Source organism: Podarcis filfolensis (genome assembly GCF_964270895.1).
Source record: "Podarcis filfolensis genome assembly, chromosome: 3".
In the NCBI taxonomy this organism is placed as follows: Eukaryota; Metazoa; Chordata; class Lepidosauria; order Squamata; family Lacertidae; genus Podarcis; species Podarcis filfolensis.
In genome coordinates, this window is record NC_139606.1 from 104237650 (window position 1) to 104255921 (window position 18272).

General features: G+C 41.6%; 1 protein-coding gene across 9 annotated transcripts in view; it reads right to left on the minus strand.

Annotated features, from left to right (window-relative positions):
• Positions 1–18272, minus strand: part of KLHDC3 (kelch domain containing 3) — a gene marked incomplete at its 3' end in the record, with an annotated part of 42355 nt that overhangs the window by 7158 nt on the left and 16925 nt on the right. For all 9 annotated transcript variants that reach the window (XM_083605442.1, XM_083605440.1, XM_083605438.1 and 6 more), the window contains 5 exons: positions 16424–16539; positions 14340–14411; positions 13928–14141; positions 13266–13352; positions 9970–10078 (listed from right to left, as the gene is read on the minus strand). In XM_083605442.1, coding sequence (XP_083461568.1) covers positions 9970–10078; positions 13266–13352; positions 13928–14141; positions 14340–14411; positions 16424–16539 — 598 coding nt within the window. The remainder of the gene's footprint in view (positions 1–9969; positions 10079–13265; positions 13353–13927; positions 14142–14339; positions 14412–16423; positions 16540–18272) is intronic.

Sequence of the window (18272 nt, forward strand, 5' to 3'; positions counted from 1 at the left end):
GACCTGTGCACAGCCCTAGAAACTACCACATTATATTCTATTATCAATTTATAAATTGGTTCCTTAGAATTCCTGAGCAACGCTGGTTATTTTCCACCAGTAGTGAATAAGAACAGAAAATATGGCTATCCTTGACCTATTGTTTCTATAGAATCATTCAATTCAACACTGGGTCTAGCACAGAGCCTTGAGTATGTCACTGGTGGGTTTTAACAAGATAAACAGCATGCTATTCATTTTTACTCTTTAGTTCCCTTTCTTCCTGACAGCTTTTAAATATAAAACAACACTCTGGTGTCCAATCCATTACTACCTTGGCTTCTTCAGCAACCAGCAGATATTTTAGTTCCTATTTATATAGTGCTTAATAGATATATTCAAGTAAATTCAATAAAGCTAGGACAGAGGATTCATGTTTTATGTTCTTCAGGACCCACAGGAATCATTCTTAAAAGAACAAGGTCCTGATACCTGCCCATCAAAAAACTATTAGCTAAATCAAGGAAGAGTACAATGAAGGAGCAGTGTGTGTGTGTGTGTGTGTGTGTGTGTATCTGAGGAATGCAAATCAAAGTCACAGAAATATGATCAAGAAAGCTACCAGTTCAATGCCAGAGTAAGGGTCTCATGTTGGCTTAAGATACACAAAGCCAGGAAATAAGAAGATAATGCTGATGCTGTAACAGACATGCTCTGTCATCAGTAATGATGTTGCGCAATGTCTCAAACTGCGCTTCCCTATAACTTGCCCTCCATGTACCCACACTTGGTCCTAGTCTTTCAGGTCCAAATCCAGGTGGGGGAAATGAAGTGTCTGGGACCAGGAAAGATGCTCCACATTGTCCTGGTCCTGTATTGCTTTATGAAGTGTCTGAACCTTATTGTATTTCTAGAATAATCCTCCTGTGAGTTGCTCCATGCCTGTTGTTTAACTGCATGAGGAGGACATGGAGCCCTCTTCTAGTGCCCTTCATCATCCTTACGCTGGCTAACCCCAAAGGAGGTCTTTGTGTGGCAGTATAGCAAGACTGAATGACCTGGGAGTTCAAATACCTTATTCTGGATTTGGAACTGCAATGTGATGACAGAGATAAAAATACTCATTCAAAACCTTTTTGAGATCTTCTCCAGCAGGCTTGCCACAAGACATCTGGGACTGCTTTGGAACCTGAGATGCTAGGTGGGGATAAAACAGACTGGGTGGTATGGTGCTGCAGTTGAAAACAAGTGGTAAGTAGAAGGATTAAGCAGCCTCTTCCAGCACACCACTTCTTTTCTTCAAATTGTACCTTCCCAACAATGTTATTAACAAACAAGGATGGGTGAACTCAAAGGAAATCTTTACGGTCCTACTAGACTGTTTCCCACCCCCCTTCACTTCAATACCAATAGGTTCATGGTAGCATGCAAAACAAAATTAAATAAATGAAAAGACACTGGAGAGAGATGAAACACCACAGGACAACATAATTCTTGAGCATGCAGTATGAAGTTGGTTCAGGTTTGCACAAATGTTTCAAACACCACCTAGGGTCCACACAGCCACTCCATTACCACAGGAAGGTTAAGACAGACGCATAACAACATGTTATACTTTAAAATCAAATCTAATTACCGTAAGCTACAATTTCATCCACAAGCTAACAATTTTAGGTCTCAGATTAGAGACATGTGTCAATGGGATATTCTCACTTTTCTGCCAGAAAATGGAAGAACAGTTGGCATTATTAATTTTTGCCCTGACAAAAGTGCACATAAGGGCAAAGATATTCTTCCAATAGCTTCAACCTTAGCAGGGACAGCACCTGTTGTAGAGCAGTACTGTCTATCTGAGCTCATGATAAAGCTCTTTCAAGCACCACAGCTCTGCAGTTTCCCAGCCAGGATAATCTAACCTTAGTTCACATCCACGTCAGGAAACCCTAATGCACTCCTTATCTTTGTGAGGGAGAAAAAAGCAGTGTCTACTGCATTACAGACAAGTCTTAAGGGCTGAAAGACGTCAGAGTTCAAGGCCAAAATGATTGTAGAAGAATAAGGCCAGACATGGGGGTGAATGGCTCCCATGAAGGGATAACCTGGGGCACCTACTACTCTGTTATCAGCCAGGCTCTGGGGCCAGTCAAGCTGGTGGGTCAGCTTGACTGTTTCACACTAGATGATCTGAGCATCGGTTTGTGCTCCCTTAACAACTTTCTATACACTTTACTCAGCTGAACTTAGGTAGGAGGAGTATCAGCAAGAAGAGACAATAACATCTCTCACAGAACTCCCTAGACAGTAAAGGCAAGGCCAATAAATTAATTTGAATTCAAATCAAATTAATTTGTCAGCCACCACTGCATATCCTACACAAAAAAGTACATACAACACTCCTAGGCCTCTAGAAATTTGGAAACGGAGAGCTTAAGAGCATCCAATCACATTCAGAATTCCTTCGGGAAGGATCAAATAAGCAGTAATACAGTTCTTCTAGCAACCTCCATCCATCAACACTATGCTGTACATGTGCAATACAAGTGCCTTTTGCTGAAGTCCTACCAAGCGCTGTTTAGTATTACATATGGTACAGAACAAATGAAATGGGGAACTTCAGTCCCAAGATATCGCACATAGTAATCTCACTGTTTAGGAAGTAAATGTGTATGATGCGGTACCTATTTATCTACTTGCACTGGCATGCTTTCAAACTGCTAGGTTGGGGGAAGCTGGGACAGAGCAACGGGAGCTCACTCCATTGCAGGGATTTGAACCGCCGACTTTCTGACTGGCAAGCCCAAGAGGCTCAGTAGATTAGACCCACCTCTTTTTTAAAAAACAAAACAAAACTTTTTTTGCTTATGTTGTTAGCTCATGTTTGGTTAATTTTATCAAAATTACCCTGACCCTATTCTATTTTGTTAGTGTCAAGCTGTGCACTCTCTTCTTCTTTGGGCAAGAGGAGCTGCAGAGGGCCAGCTCCTCCAGTATAGGATCTATTTTAAGGGTTGATTAGCTAAACATTCAACATCCAGCTATGAAGTTTGTATATATGTCTGAATCAAAGTACACATCTGCTAACATGTTTGTGTTTGGTCACTGTAATTATTTTTACACTTAAGCTTTACAATCTGTGTTTCCTGCCTTTCCATTTCCCTCTTATCTTAGTGCTAACATATTTCTCTCTCTCTCTCTTTCCACCCATGTGTATGGCTATATATCCCTGCCAACTCAAGACAGCATTCCATGCACCAGACAAAGTGGACTCTGGTCCACAAAAGCTTATGCCCTAATAAATTTGCTAGTCTTTAAGATGCCACAAGACTCTCTGTTGTTTTTGCTGAACAGACTAAAATAACTACCCCTCAGGAAATGGGATAGATATTTATTTAACAGAGCCTGCAGCAGATCTGAGGACACTGATTTGTGGTCTGCAGATAAACTGTTGAGATCTCCTCACTATATGCTATACCAACAGAAAACACCACAGAAACATCTGAAAATGGAAAAGTAATTTCTCACCACAGAACTGAAGATGAGATGAGAGCAGAACAATTTCCAACTGTGTACATTTATCCCACTATTATCTCCAGTAAGTGGCTTTTGTACTGCTTATGCAAAACACTTCTGACCAGAAAGAACAGCAGAACAGAAGAAATGTGTGGGTACAGTGTGGCAAACTTATCACTCTCACCTCTTTAAAAGCTTATGTCTATCTTCAGCGGAAGACTCCAAACTAAATGTGAAATACAGGCTATGCAAAAAGCAGGGAGGCAAGGGCTCCTGTGGGTCTGAATAACAGACAGATAAGATTTAGCTCTCCCTATTTGATGCCTCCTGTTCCATTTTTCCAATGGATCCAGAGATTTGCTGGCTGTTATTTTTCCACTTATGTTCTCTCTAATCCTTGCCCTGTGCTGAAATTTTATCTCTTCCCTCCCCCCACCCCCACTTCCTGGAGACCTGTCACCTTCAGGACAATACAAGATGCAGGAACCTCTTCATTTACAACAACTTCCTGGAAAAACGTCTTATCAAGCCAGCCAGCTCCAGAGCATACCTGATAGCTACTCAGAGGAAGTGAACCAAGCTCCCTCTCCACCCCAACCCCCCTCTCTGGCCTTCTTATCCTCTCCCGACACTATAAACAGTGTCTTATCAAACCAGCAAAAGATGTGGGAAACTGTAACGTGCAATAAAAGTTGTCCATCCCCCGCCCCCCCAAATTCGGACACAAAATAGGCACTTCAAATGCACTTTTATTGTGACACTCCAACAGTGAAGAATGGAGGTGGGGAAACCACACTGAAGAAGCTATTGGAACTGTTATTTCATTGCTTTAATATGCTCATAGTAACATATTACCTTTTCACTTAATGTGAAAAGCAACATAATTTTGAGAAAAAGTGACTTTTCTAACGTTTTGAAATGGTACATACTATTATGATAGACAATCACACTCATTGTTTAAAATAATTGGACCATTCTCTATTTATATCTAAAGGTATTATACTTAATATAAAATATGTATATGCAGGATACGCATATCCTTCTCTTTTCTGTAGACCTATATTTATAATAATAAAAAGCAGCACTATCATTATTTTGTTCAGTAGTGTAAAATAAATGCTGGAAGTTCCCCACATCTTTCCTATATCAAAAGTGACTTCTGTACTATCCTTAGTTCCCCTAGCTCACAGGAGGGGGTAAGGAAGAAGCATGTGAAGACAAGTAAAACGTTTTTAGATCAATTGACCTAATTAATTATCATTATTAAACATATTTACAGGCAGTCTTGCAGGGTTAGAAACCCTCCCAAGGTAGGTTGCAACAATCAATATACAATATAATTAGCAGTAAGATTCAAGAATAATAAAACTGTAATACAAGGACCAGCAATAACACTAAAAACATACCCACCCTGGTAAATAAGTAATGATAACTTTAACTAATTTTAAAATCCAATAAATATTCAAGGTATGAAGGGGGGGGCATGATGTAGCACCACTGGCAAGCATTCTACAAGTGAGACCACTGCCAAAAAAAGGTTCTCTTTCCTTCCTTCTTCTATTTGTTAGATACTTTATTTTGCCCAGGGCAACCCGAAGCAACTTAAAAACAAGCTTCCCTGAGCCTACCAAATTCAGAATACTGGATCAAGCCAAAGGCCTGTTTAGGCATCTTGTACTCACAGTGGTCAACGAGATACCTATGGGAAGCCTGCAAGCAGGACCTGAGTGCAACAGCACACCCCCCACTTCTGTTTGCTAGCAACCAATGTATAAAAGCATGCTCCCTCCAACCACGCAGGCAGAACTTAATTATCATGGTTAGTCACATTGATAGCCCTATTTTCCAAGACTCCGTTTAAATATTTTTTAAAAGCCATCTAAGCTGGTGTTCATCACTATCTACTGGAAGCAAATTCCATAGTTCAGTTATGTGCTGTGTGAAGAAGTACTTTGTCTGTCCTGAGTTTTCCAACATTCAGCTTCACTGTGTGGCCCTGTGTTCTAGTATCCATAATGGAAATAGGTGTGCGAGCAGGGCTTCGGATGATGATCAGTGTGTAGGCTGATATATGTGAAGGTAGCCCTGGAAGTAACTTCATTCCAAACCATTTACGAGGAACTAGACTGAGGAATCTGAAACCCAGAGGTGAGATACAGCCCCACCAGGCCTCCGTGTCTGATCCTTGGGACTTTCTTGGGCCATGCCTCCTCCCCAGCCCTGCTCAGCTTCCTCCTTGAGTACTTTGTGCCTTGCTGGAATGTGTGCTTCGGTTCTGAAAATACCACTTGCTTGCCTGGATGGGGAGAGGTGTATGTGGGTGCAGAAATTAACTTTTGTGGGGCTGGAGTGTAGCCTACTGTACAAAGCTAAGTGTCACATTCATTGCCACATCCAATTTTGCCTTTGGCCATGCCCACTACTGGCATACGCCCACCAAATGTTGCCTATGAGGGGATGCAGCCCTCGGACTTTAAATTGGGCTTGAAACAGTATTGGCAATCACTGCATCAGTACAGGATCCGATTGCCTAGCCTCAACATCCAGCTGGCTGCGTTTCGTACTAGATGAAGTTTCGAAATCATTAAAGGCAGCCCCACATGGAGGGGCTACTCCAGACATCTGATTAATATTATGCTACACTAGAGTTCACTCTCAGTGAGTGACTGACTGTGTCAGGCATGGCTAACATATGGCCCTCTAAATGTTGCTGAACTACAACTCCCATTAACTCTCACTATTGGCCATGCTGGCTCCGGCAGGTGGGAGCTGGGAGTCCCAACAACATCTGACATTCCACAAGTTATCCACCTCTGCTGCAGGGCAAGACAATTTATGGATGTTATCAGAGACTGACACAACTTGACTGGATGGTTTGTGACACAGATGACACTTTGATCGGAAGTGTGCATCTCTGTGTGACAGAGGGAGAGCGAGCGAGAAAGATAGATATGGTGCAATAGCTGGAAGATTGTGCTTCAGGGGGAGGTGTTTGACTTTATGACCTTCTGGTTCTTCCCAATCTCATGAGTTAATGGGGCTGTCTAAATAACATATCAGATAAGTCTTACTGGATCAGATCAATAGCTCAGTCCATCATCTGAGATACCCTGCCTTCAAGAACGGAAAGTGTAGTTTGCTATACGGGAAGGAAACCACCAGCCCAAGGCAATGATATGGAAAATTGGTTTGTCATTGTTGGTCTCAAGTTTCTGATATTCTCAACTTTGATGTACGTCTTCAACCTGGTGATGCCTAACAAAGTGGATATTCCTGGCCTCTGAAGCTTTTACCCTTACGAATCCAGTCAGGCTACTGAGCCCTGTCATAACAACATTAATGAGATGCTTATGAAAAAAATAGGTTATGTTATTATTGACACTCACTGCAAAGGAAGTTTAAATTATATTTACAGCCTCTTACACAGGGAGCTGGCAGAGTCTTCTTATGCAAAAATCTGATCATATCAACACTTCTATAGTGGTAGAAGTATTGCAGCTTCAGATACTCCCAAACCATTCATCAAACACTTGTCTGAGCCTCTTGCTCTGCTCTTCTTTTTCTTTAAGACAGACCAATAGTCGAGACAATATTTTGTCCAGAAGTTATGTCCGTTGGTGGTTAAATCTGTTTAGGGGTTTCCTGAGAACACTCATTTTAGTTTTAGGAGCACCCTAATCTCATCTTGCCTGTCTTTAAACATTGCAAGTTTATTAGTATAGAAGGAGTCACAGTGGACAGAGCTTAGTAGGTTGTGCTTAAAACTTACTTTGAAACTTTCCAAGTAAAACAGGTGAGAAAATAAATTAATTTCTAATAAACATTTACTTTGTCTATATTTATAGATTTGTATACTTAACATATGGTTACCATCAAGAAAAAGCTCAGATGCCAAAAGTTCTGCTGCACTCGCGTACTTCCTGGCTCATAGCAGCTGGTTAGTATCTAGATCACTTCTAGCCAACTTGTATCTTGCTACGGTCACTGCCAATGTTTGACAACTCAACCCCCAACTCCAGCATCTTTCCTAGTTAGTAGACCCTTTAGCTAAATTCAGCTTTGAAGACAGAGCTAATTCTATCACTCATTTAGCCGTCACTGTCACAGACAAGTCCCAAGTGGCTTCCTGTTTCTACATGCCTTTCTGGATTGTTTACGGTGCCCCAAATGTACATTTGTTTCTTCATCTGCAAAGCACTGCCCACACCTTTGCCTTCCAAGCAGTAGTATTTTGTTACTGAGAAAAATGTAATTTTCCTGTAGAGAAATGAACGCATTATCAGGCAGCTGTGTGAATGTCAGCAACTGGCTGTTGTTGGCGATGTGAAGAGCAATGAGTGGTGCTGTACAAGGAAACTGCTGCTACAATGCGTGAGATTTTCCTCCCTGTCTTGCCTCCCCTGTGCAATGATTCCATCAGGGCACAACTACTGAACAAAAGTCCAGGGCACCAGACAAAACTGGCAGGTGGGCTCCCAAACATACGGGGGGGGGGGTTTTACCACATTTTGAAGTGTACTACACCATTCCAGCTTATTAGGGCCCCCACTGCATGGCCCTTAAGTCCAGAGTCCAAAATTACCTAATTGCGCTACTGCCCCTGCATGAAACCCAGAGTGGGATCAACACCCCCCTCCCCCCAAAACACAGCAGACATCCACAGCATAACCCACTGAGATCTCTCTGATTAGGTTCAATTAATAGGCATAAGGGCAGGGAAGTAAAAGTTGAATGGGAAAAATAGGGAAGGGGCACACAAAACCTTTTGGCATCATCACAAAGCACCAAAAGACTCACAGGAGCAGTTAATTAAGAGATTACAACAATAAAAATGACATTTTAAGGAGCTGGTTGTCGCTGTCAGGGGAAAGCAAATACATTTTGTTCTCTTGAATTTGCAGTTAATGCATGTGTTACTTTAAACCACACAAAGCCATTGTTTTGTCAAGCAATCTAGCCAGCACTTGTTTGCAAGCTTCTATGTCTAAGTTAACTCTGCCACAAAGCTTAAGACATTTTGTTTGCTGTTCTCTCCAGACAACATGTCTGTGGTTTTTCTCTCTCATCACTATTCAGCCTGTAAAGAGCTCTTGCATGCATAAAGCCTTTGAACTCCAGAAACTGCTGTCATTATTGCAATCTAATTCACCCAAGCTGCAAAGTCTGCTAACAGTCACTATTCTTGCTAAATGTTGCTGCATTTTTCTGAAGCAAGGACTAACATGGAACTTCAGGAAATGGGAGGAGATATCCTTTTTGGTTCTTTATGACATTATGATTTCCCCCCCTTGCTTTTGTGAAACTGAACATGATCCATGGAAAAAGGAGGAAAACTGAGTCTCAAACAATAACAGCATAATTTTCATATTTTACGGTATGTTTAATGTACAGTTTTTTAAAAACCTTCCTTGTCTCATGAATTTTTGTTACAAAGTAGGGCATTAAATAATTCTATGTTGCAGATGGGGAACCAAATATAAGACAGCGTGACTTGTATGAGATTACTCATACTGCTAAGGTGTAATTTGAACTTTTATTTACCAAGTCCATTACTCTCTGCACTGAACTCAATGGTTCACAATGCTAGATACAATCTAAAATTTTATACCACATCATGCAACCTACAAATTGGGTGAAAATTCTACAAGAGTTCATAACTACTGTACTCTCCAACTGGGAAAGGAGGAACTGAGAAGCAAAAAAATATACATTAAAAAATCACAAAATGGCAGTAGGCAGCTTTGGAATAGCAGAAGGAAACTCAGGCCTACTAGGCCTCTGATTTTGGCCTGCAAAGCCATTCTGGGCAAACCACACACCCTTGTCAGTCACCTGACATATGGCATCGGGCACATAGATCTATCTCTGATCAAAACATTAAGTGTTAAGATTGGAGACAAGTGATCTCTTATATTCAGTGTTAGTGCTAAGCACCAAAGCGCTAAAACTGGAAATAAGCTTATCTCCAATTTTAGCACTGTGGTGCTTAGCACTAATACCAGAGATTTTAAAAATTGTTTTTTTAAATAGCAGGGAGCATTTCTCTTATCTCCAATCTTACAGCATTGGATTTTGGACTACAACTCCCAGTCTTTATGACCAACGGTCAGGGACGATGTAAATTGGCTTAAGAAATTGGCCTACAAACAGACTTGTTCATCCGACGGACCACCTTTTGCCTGTTCTTTTCTTCCTTCTATCCCTATTTTTTACTTTTAACTCTTGTACAGCTGTGGCCTGTTGGCTTTGCTAATAAAGTTTTGTTGTTGTTGTTTGTTAAAATTGGCCTACAGGAGAGACTCGAGGGCTCAGAAGCAATCTCGTACACTAGAAATAGACTGAACAGAGCCTGTGGAATGATCAATGGTGTGATTGTGGTAAGGCTTGCTTTTGGTTCTTTGTCACTGCTTAAGAACTGAACAGTGAATTTTCAAATCCAAAGTCAAGACACCAGGAAAGCCAATCTGATATACCACTCACCTTGTGCCTCCAAAGAGGATGATCTTGTCCCCTACTCTACAACAGCACTGCCTGCGGCGAGGACATGGCCCTTTCCCTTTGGGATCAATTTTCTTCCAGGTAAAAGAAACTGGAGAAAACACATACACCATGAAAGCTGAATATTTCAAGCAATCCTGGTAAAGACAAGCCACATGAACAAGCTCTAGTTCTAAGAAGTTTACAAATTTAACACACAGAAACAAACCTTTTGCTTTTCAGCACAAACACTTGAGGTTTTTTGCTTGCAAGTGAAAAAGATGTTCAGGTTTCAAATATCACAGTCTTTTCTTCATGAAAAATGTTTGTTTGCACTCTTGATATTTTATTCCCAATGGAGCAGGGATCTTCTGGTTAAACAGAAAAACCCTGGGACAGCTCCCTGAAATGCCTGCTAAGGCTATATATTCCTTCTCACCAATAATCACAAACATGAAATGTATGCAAAGCTGTATGTTTCATTGTACAAGCTGAACATTTCCAGCAGTTAACGAGGAGGATACAGATTTCATACCTTCAAGTCACCCAGGACTGTGTGAAGCAAGAAAATGCTACATTACACCACAACTCCTTAAATAAAGGGAACTCTTCCAAATTCTCTTGGAAGACTAAGGATATTATAGTTCAAAGCATTCAGCTGTTCCGGTTTGCACTTCACTTAAAAAACCCCCGGATATTTATTGCATAAGAACCCTTGAAAAAGCAATTGCTTTAGAGGGCAAATGAGAAGAAGGTGACAACCGTAGAACTCAGAATTAAGAAACCACGCAGCATCTTCTGAAAACATTCTGCAGATTGAACTATGCATTAACTTCCTTTTTGAAGAGTACATGTGGGTGCACTGCCATCTATTGGTAACTGCATGAAGTACAGAAGCCATAACCACTGAGACATCCCCACAGAGATGCCTGCTACCCTCTCTCCTTTATAGAGTGGAGATTGGCAAGTTAGTTGTATGAATATAATAAAGGCAGGATGTAGTTACTCTCTGGAGCATACACTGACAAACCACCTCCTTGAGCATCATACTAAGGTGTGGTGAGATAACTGGAACTGTGTGGCAGTAAACTGAGGACATACATAAGCATCCCCAGGCTGGTGTCTGGATGAATGAGTGGGCAGGTTGAGAGCCAATAAGCTGAAGCTAAATACTAATACTCCTGTGCACAAGTGATTCCCAGGAACTAGAGCACCTTTTTGGATGGGGTTGCACTCCTTCTGAGGGAACAGGTGCATATTCTGAGAGTTCTCCTTGATCCATCTTTGTCACTGGAGGCAAAAATGACCTCAGTGGCTAGGAGTGCCTTTTGCTATCCTTGACTGTTCCTGGACTAGGATAGCTTTGCCTAAACAATTTTGGATCAGGTTTTCTGAAAGAATGCCTTCTCCCACACAGGCCTGCCCATTCATGAAAATATTCAGAGGCGGCCATATTCATTTCATGGCAGCTTTGAGGAGGGCCCCTGCTCTGTAGAATGAGCTCCCTACTCGTGTAGTATACACCTACTACAGTGAACTTCCACCAGCTGTTAAAACACATCCACTTGCTCAAGCTTTCTGCAGCCTCTGCCATCAGCTGAACAATTCCTAGGTACTGTAATTGCCATGTTCTTTTTACTGGATCATTTTTATTGTATATTGAATTATTTAATTGTATGCTGCCTTGTTATTAGCATAATGTGACACAGTAAATAAATATTTTAAACCAATGGCATACCTACATATAATTAATGTAAGGAATTAACTTCCACAAGCTGCAGTAATCAGACAATGGATGTGTTCCAGCCAGCCATGCCTTCTCTTCCAGGGTACTCCCATCCTACAGCCCCTAGTTTTTCATGCTCAGTCCTCACTGAGTTGGTGGGTGTTTTTATCTCCTCTTAGTTTCCCCCCGCCCCCGCCTGCCGATTTCCCCCCTACTTCTACAGACCCTGTGTTTCCTTGGGCATGCCGCTTACTTACTGGCTGAGCCCACAGGAATAACATTCAATCAATCCATCCAAGCTGAGCAGGGGTAGCGGCCGCGGCCTTAGCTTGGAGCTTCCAGGGGAAAGGCAAAGTGAAGGTGGCAGACAGGGGCTGAAACAGCTAGCGGGAACAATCTGAAGTGGTCTCAGCTGCTTTTCAGAAAAGAGAATTTGTGGGCTCTTTGGATGTATGTACAGAATACAAGGGTAATTTAAAATTCTTTTCTCATTCATTTTTAAACTCAGTCCTCTGAGGTTGAAAAGCAATCTTATGATCTAAAGCAGAGCTTAGAGAGTCTCTGGCTAAGCAGGGATTTGAAGCTAGATCTGCTAGGACTATCCAGTACTTTAGTCTGTAAAATCTCACTGAAAGGTTGCCGTTCTTTCTAGTGCTGAAGAAAAGGGTGCCCAAGAGGTTTCTGCACCATTATGGAGGCCTCTGCTATATCCTGCCCTTTCACACTGAGGGGTGGCAGAGCAAACATGACCATGCACAGGAAAGTGGTGGTGGTCATGGTGATGTGTGCACATGTGCATGTGTGTGTCCAGTTCCTGAGAAACCTGGCCAGGGAGCATCAGCCCACTAGAGAAAAGCAGCTGGCCATAAAACATCTTCTTGAAGAAGCTACACTCTTCTGAATCTCTTATTTGAGAACTCATTAGCAGTGAGCCATATTAGTACCACACAGCCACATTACCAATGGAGAGATGCAAATAAAAGGGTGGAGGGTTTGAAGCTCCTAATGGATATACTTATCCATCAAATGCATAATCCAAAAGTCTACTTGCAGTACTGAACAGTCAACCCCTGGCCTCCACAATCCCAAACAGGTACTGGTATTGCTGTTACTGTTGGCAGAGACAGCAACAGCTCATAGACAAAAGCTGCAGGGTCAGGGAGACTCACTCCAGGCTCAGATTAAGGAACCAGAATTTGTTGCATTACCCGGGTCCCATGTGGTGCCCCTGACATATGCCTGGAGCTTTATGGAGTGTGGCTGTTTAGCTTTCCCTTCCTCATGAGTACAATGTGGCCATTAGTGCATTGAGCTCCAAATCAATATAGCAACTACCACTTCAGCTGATATTGTTAACTGGCAAGACCTCACCACTCCTTACTGATGGAATCTCTATGTGTTTGGGAACATACGCTACATGCATCTGTTGAACATATACATCCTACAAAACATATGAGAGCATCTGGGGCATGGAGGAAATGTGATTAATGCGTAGCTGTAGCCCTGATCACAGAAGAGATTCTTGGAGGTTCCTGTAATACCAGTAATAAGAAGGAATGTCAATTAAAAATACCTGGATCAAATTTCCAGAGATCGTGAAAGTGTCTGTTCAGACGTGCATTGTAGCCACCAAATATATACAACTCTCCATTGTAGCCAACTGTAGGGAATAGAGAAATTACATGTCAGGACACCTAAAACGAAGCTCAGTTTCATATCGGTTACAACTGAAAAGTTTTTGTGCTATTCCCCTATGAACACCAGTTGTTAGGAATCACAAGTGGGGAGAATGCTGTTGCACTCAAGTTCTGTTTGTGATTTTCCCATAAGCAATCTGGGTGGTCAGTATAGGAACAGGATGCTGGACAAGATGGGCCTTTGGTCTGATCCACCAGGACTTGTGTGTTATTGCATGCCACATTCAGAGCTAAGATTGTCCATTTACATTAAATTAAGAACCATTTCACATTGGAGGAAGGAGGGAGGTAAGCAACTGACTCCAAATTCTTGTTCTCTGTTTTTCCATCTTGTCCAAAATTGATAATGGGCACCTCTCCCAATGGGAGATGCACAAGACTGATTTAGATGCTGATTCCCTGTTCATTGTTGCTTTCTAAAAACAACAAAGGCCACTACTTGATCTTTTGAAGACTTGTGCCTGAATTGGCCAACTACAACTTCCTCTTTAATCTTAATTAGACTTCTCACGCTCGATGGAGTGTAATGATGACTTACATGCTGAGTGGCTCCTTCTGCCTTCAGGAAGGAGGGGAGTGGGAGGCGAGTCCAGCCAAGAGTTTGTGTCTGTGTCAAATACTTTGATTCGGTTACAGTAGATCTCATTGTTGGAGTGGAATGGCCCAAAGCGGTCTGCTCTTCCCCCAAACACATACATCTTTGTCCCAATTATTGTGGCTGAGTGAAAGTCTCTCCATCGAGCTGGTGTGCCCTGAAACAAGAGACTCCTGTTAAGTAAGTCAAAGGGATATGGAAGTTACTTTAGGAGTAAAAGATATGAAAGGGGATGTAGGTGAAAGGGGATTTTGGGTGCTCAAAATTCTGTTGACTACAAACTAAAGCAGACAAAAGTTAAACGGCAAACAGGGTCACATGCAGGACCCAAAGACACACTAACACCAATACTGACCTTTGTACAGATCAGACTCCAAATCATGTTGCTGCTATCCAATTTGTGGATGTCATTTGAAAAACAATCAGCCTGAAAGAAAGAGAAATTATTAAACTAGTGGGGATGCTGGATCAAGCACTGCCAGGCATTCTAAAGGCCCTTGGTTATTTTGCTCTTTAGAAATAAAAACAGAGTTTAATTCTTCAGCATTTCCCTGTGGAGCTGAAATATATTAAGGGAACTGAAATAGGTGGCTCAGAAAACAAAGCAGCTGTTCAGACTGACTCACATCAGTGCACACTATCCAAACAACACATTGAATATACATATGCCACTCCAGTTTATATACAGAAAAAAAGAAGTAATGTGAGCGATTAAAACCATGATTTACAGTACACTGGGTTCTGAATGTCTGGTATGAGATGGCAAAGGCTGCCCTTTGCCCTTCTTTTAAGTAAGTGCTAAACATCAGTAGCTCTCATTAACCTCAGCCGGAGTTGTTAAAGAGTCACTAAGTCAGACCAGACAAGCCTTAAGCTAAATGTTCTGAGAAGAATGCATAATTAGCAACAACCTGTAAAAGATACTAGGATTGCTGGGTTTGCCAAAGTTTTGTAACACTTGGACCTACCATGGAGAGAGATAAAATCTTTGGAGTTGCTGGTGAGTCCCTTAAATCCCATCACCATATTTTCGTTTGTTTCAGTACCCTGCCACACAGACTTTAATTAATGCTGTAAATCCACTGAAAACAAACTCATTTGCCATAAGATCTAGTCCAGGCGTACTCAACCTCAGCCCTCCAGATGTTTTGAGACTACAATTCCCATCATCCCTGACCACTGCTCCTGCTAGCTAGGGATCATGGGAGTTGTAGGCCAAAAACATCTGGAGGGCCGAGGTTGAGGAAGCCTGATCTAGTCACTGAAAAAGCCAGTGAGATCCAGCTGCTTGTGTACTGCAAACAGGTTAAATCTCTGCTCAGCCACAAATCAATCGATGGCTTTGGGACACCATCTGTTCCAAATAACTCAGTCACCACCAGAAAACAGAGGTGGTCTATTATCTATTTTACAATAATTGCAAGAATAAGCAGGAAGGGAAAACATTCTGCACATCTTACAAGCACAATTATGATTGTCTTAAGAACTTGTGGAATCTCTCTCTAGTGATGGTGAAGACAACACTAGAAAGTCATCTAGAAAGACAACACTTAGAAAGTCTAAGTCTGTTTCCAAGCATAAATTAACATCTGCTCATACTTCTGATGCAACACATCTCTTAGAAAGTTTGAAATTTTTAGTCATCTGATAGGTCAGGGACTTGAACTAGACTCCCTTGGGAGTGTTTCTGTGCATATTATTATTATTAATTGAGTTTATACACCGCCCTATACCTAGAGGTCTCAGGGCAGTTCACAGAACATATTAACATCTATTCATAAATTAGCAACTATTCATCCTTCTGATGCAATCCAATTTTTAAGAGGTTTAACAATTTGATCTAAGATATTTGTTTACTGCCCTTCATATAAATAACCCAGAACTGCAACCTGTCATAAAAAGAAAGAGGAGGAAAATACAAATGTAGTGGCTTGACAACAAAGGCAATTATGCCTGAAATGTCAATAGACTAAATTGAGTTTTGCTTTTTACTTACCAATCAACAGTACAGCAGCTTGCTTTCTAAGAGGCAAAGAGCACAGAGATGCCTAACAGCAAGCAGACTTTGGCTCTAAATACATCTAGCCCTTTAAACCAAGGTGTAGACTAAGGCTACAGTCAAATACTCTTGGGAATAAATCCTGCTGAATAAATATGCACAGGACATGGCCTCATGCTTGGAGTTCATCAGCTACAATGAAAGTTTGGCATTATTATCAGGATCTGACAGTATGGGGTTACAATAGAGAACATTTCAGTGATCTTTAACTTAATTCACAAATGTCTTTAAATATAATTGTTGGTAAAGTAAAGAAAGAGGGGGGAAAGTGAAGTGGGAGCAGAGGGACCACTCAGAATTCTCTTTGAATAACTTGATTTGGAAGCACCATTTCTCATGCAGACCTGAACACAAATAGCAGAGATCATAGGATAACTTACCAGTTGTTCATATCCCCCAAAGATATACATGCTCTTTCCCAAGACGCAAGCCGAATGTCCATCTCTTGCTCCCGGAACCATTCCAGAAACTTTTGGTGTGAACCATTTGTGCGTGCCTAATACGTTAAAAACAAAAAAACAGAGAGATGAGCCATTACCAGCAGACACAGAATGTCACGTTCAGGAATGAATGAAAAAGGGCATGGCCCTTGGGGGAAAATCCTAAACAAACACATATCTCTCCTTTTAAGGAAGGAAACACTTCTCTTCCACACAGGACAGTGGAACAGCAGCTGCCTCTCTAGAAGCTATCTTGTAGTTCCTGAAAAACTGTGTAAAGCCACCACTCACATTCTGTGAGATTTCACTATTATCCTACTGTGTATTACAAAATAAGAAACAGTTGCAATATTTTGGGAAGCAATCAAACTGTAGGAGAGTATTTTTCAGTACCTGAAAAATATTTTTAATGCAAGGCTGCCTGGTTATCTGTAAAGTTAAAGCAAGCACCTGTCTCAGAAGTCCATAAAAAGAAGCACAGATAATCCTCGGAGAAGCAAGAGATTGCCTAACCACAGTTGGCAGTCAGCTTCAGTGCTTATTCCAGGAAGCAGAATAGAGCGGCCTGTTCATAATCCTCTAGCACCCAAGAATCTCTCACAACCTGGCTTCCATCCACAGCCACCCACCTAGATTAACTGGATAAGTATTCCATTCCAACACAAGGTCAATGTAAACTCTGTGGAGATTATTAGCACAAAGGGAAAGTGAGCCTTGCTCCTAGTGGGATGTGTGCCATGCTTGGATTTCTAAATCCAGTCATGTGCTACCCCTAGAGACCTCGGCCAAGAGCTACATATGAAACTAGAGACTGGAGCAGGCTGTGACATCTAATACAGATAGCATTTGCAAGCCAACAAAGGACAATGCCTTGCAGAATAGCTTCAGGGCTTTGTCTAGCCTGAAGTGACTCATGCAAGAGGGTTTCCACCTTTTCCCATGAGAGGGGAAGGATTAGTATACTTGCTTTCCAGGGATGGTAGGAAATTGCACAAGCGAGTGCATCCAAGGCTGCCTAGGACTCTGGACAGCAACAGTCCCTTGCAGCTTTTTCCACCACTCCTCAAACAAAAATCAGTTTAGCAGCTGTGTGATGCCCCTATGTACAACGGAATTCTATGGATATCTAGTTTTGCTCCCTAGAAGGAACTCCAAGATACCGAGAAATCAAATTTGTTAAGAGAATTAGCTAGACCTGGAAAGACAGCCCAATAACTGATAGCCCATCTCTCATTGCATGGAGAGTTTGTAAGATACTGGTTCTCTCATTATTTCCTTCTGCTTAGTTTCATTCTTTCCTGTTGAACACCTTCCTCTTTCAACAAACCTTTTATGTGAAGAGTTCTGATCAGTATCTGAACTAATCTGCAACTTACACATGCAACTGCTTTAGCTGGTTTTATATATGCAATTGTTTTGCATATGGCTTCTATTGTATGCTTCATAGGAAGTGGTTAATAAATGAAATAAAAATATGCCAACACCTTCCCTTGAGGCAGCATACCCTTTTCCTGCTACTGTACGCAGTCTCCCTGCATTGTGTGGTGCCCACAGTAGTGAGAGCATAATTTCCATGAAGCACCAGTCATGAAGACTGAAGACTGTACAGTGGGTCTCCAACAATTCCCACGTTCTTTGAAAATATTAATCACGTTTCTATAAATGTTATAATCAACAAGATGAAGTACTTTCAAACCTGCTGTTCCCAGTTTAAACCTGGAGACAAACTGCAACTTTTTAGAATATACACTTTCAGCAGCATGTGACAGCCAGGGATATGGGGAGCAGC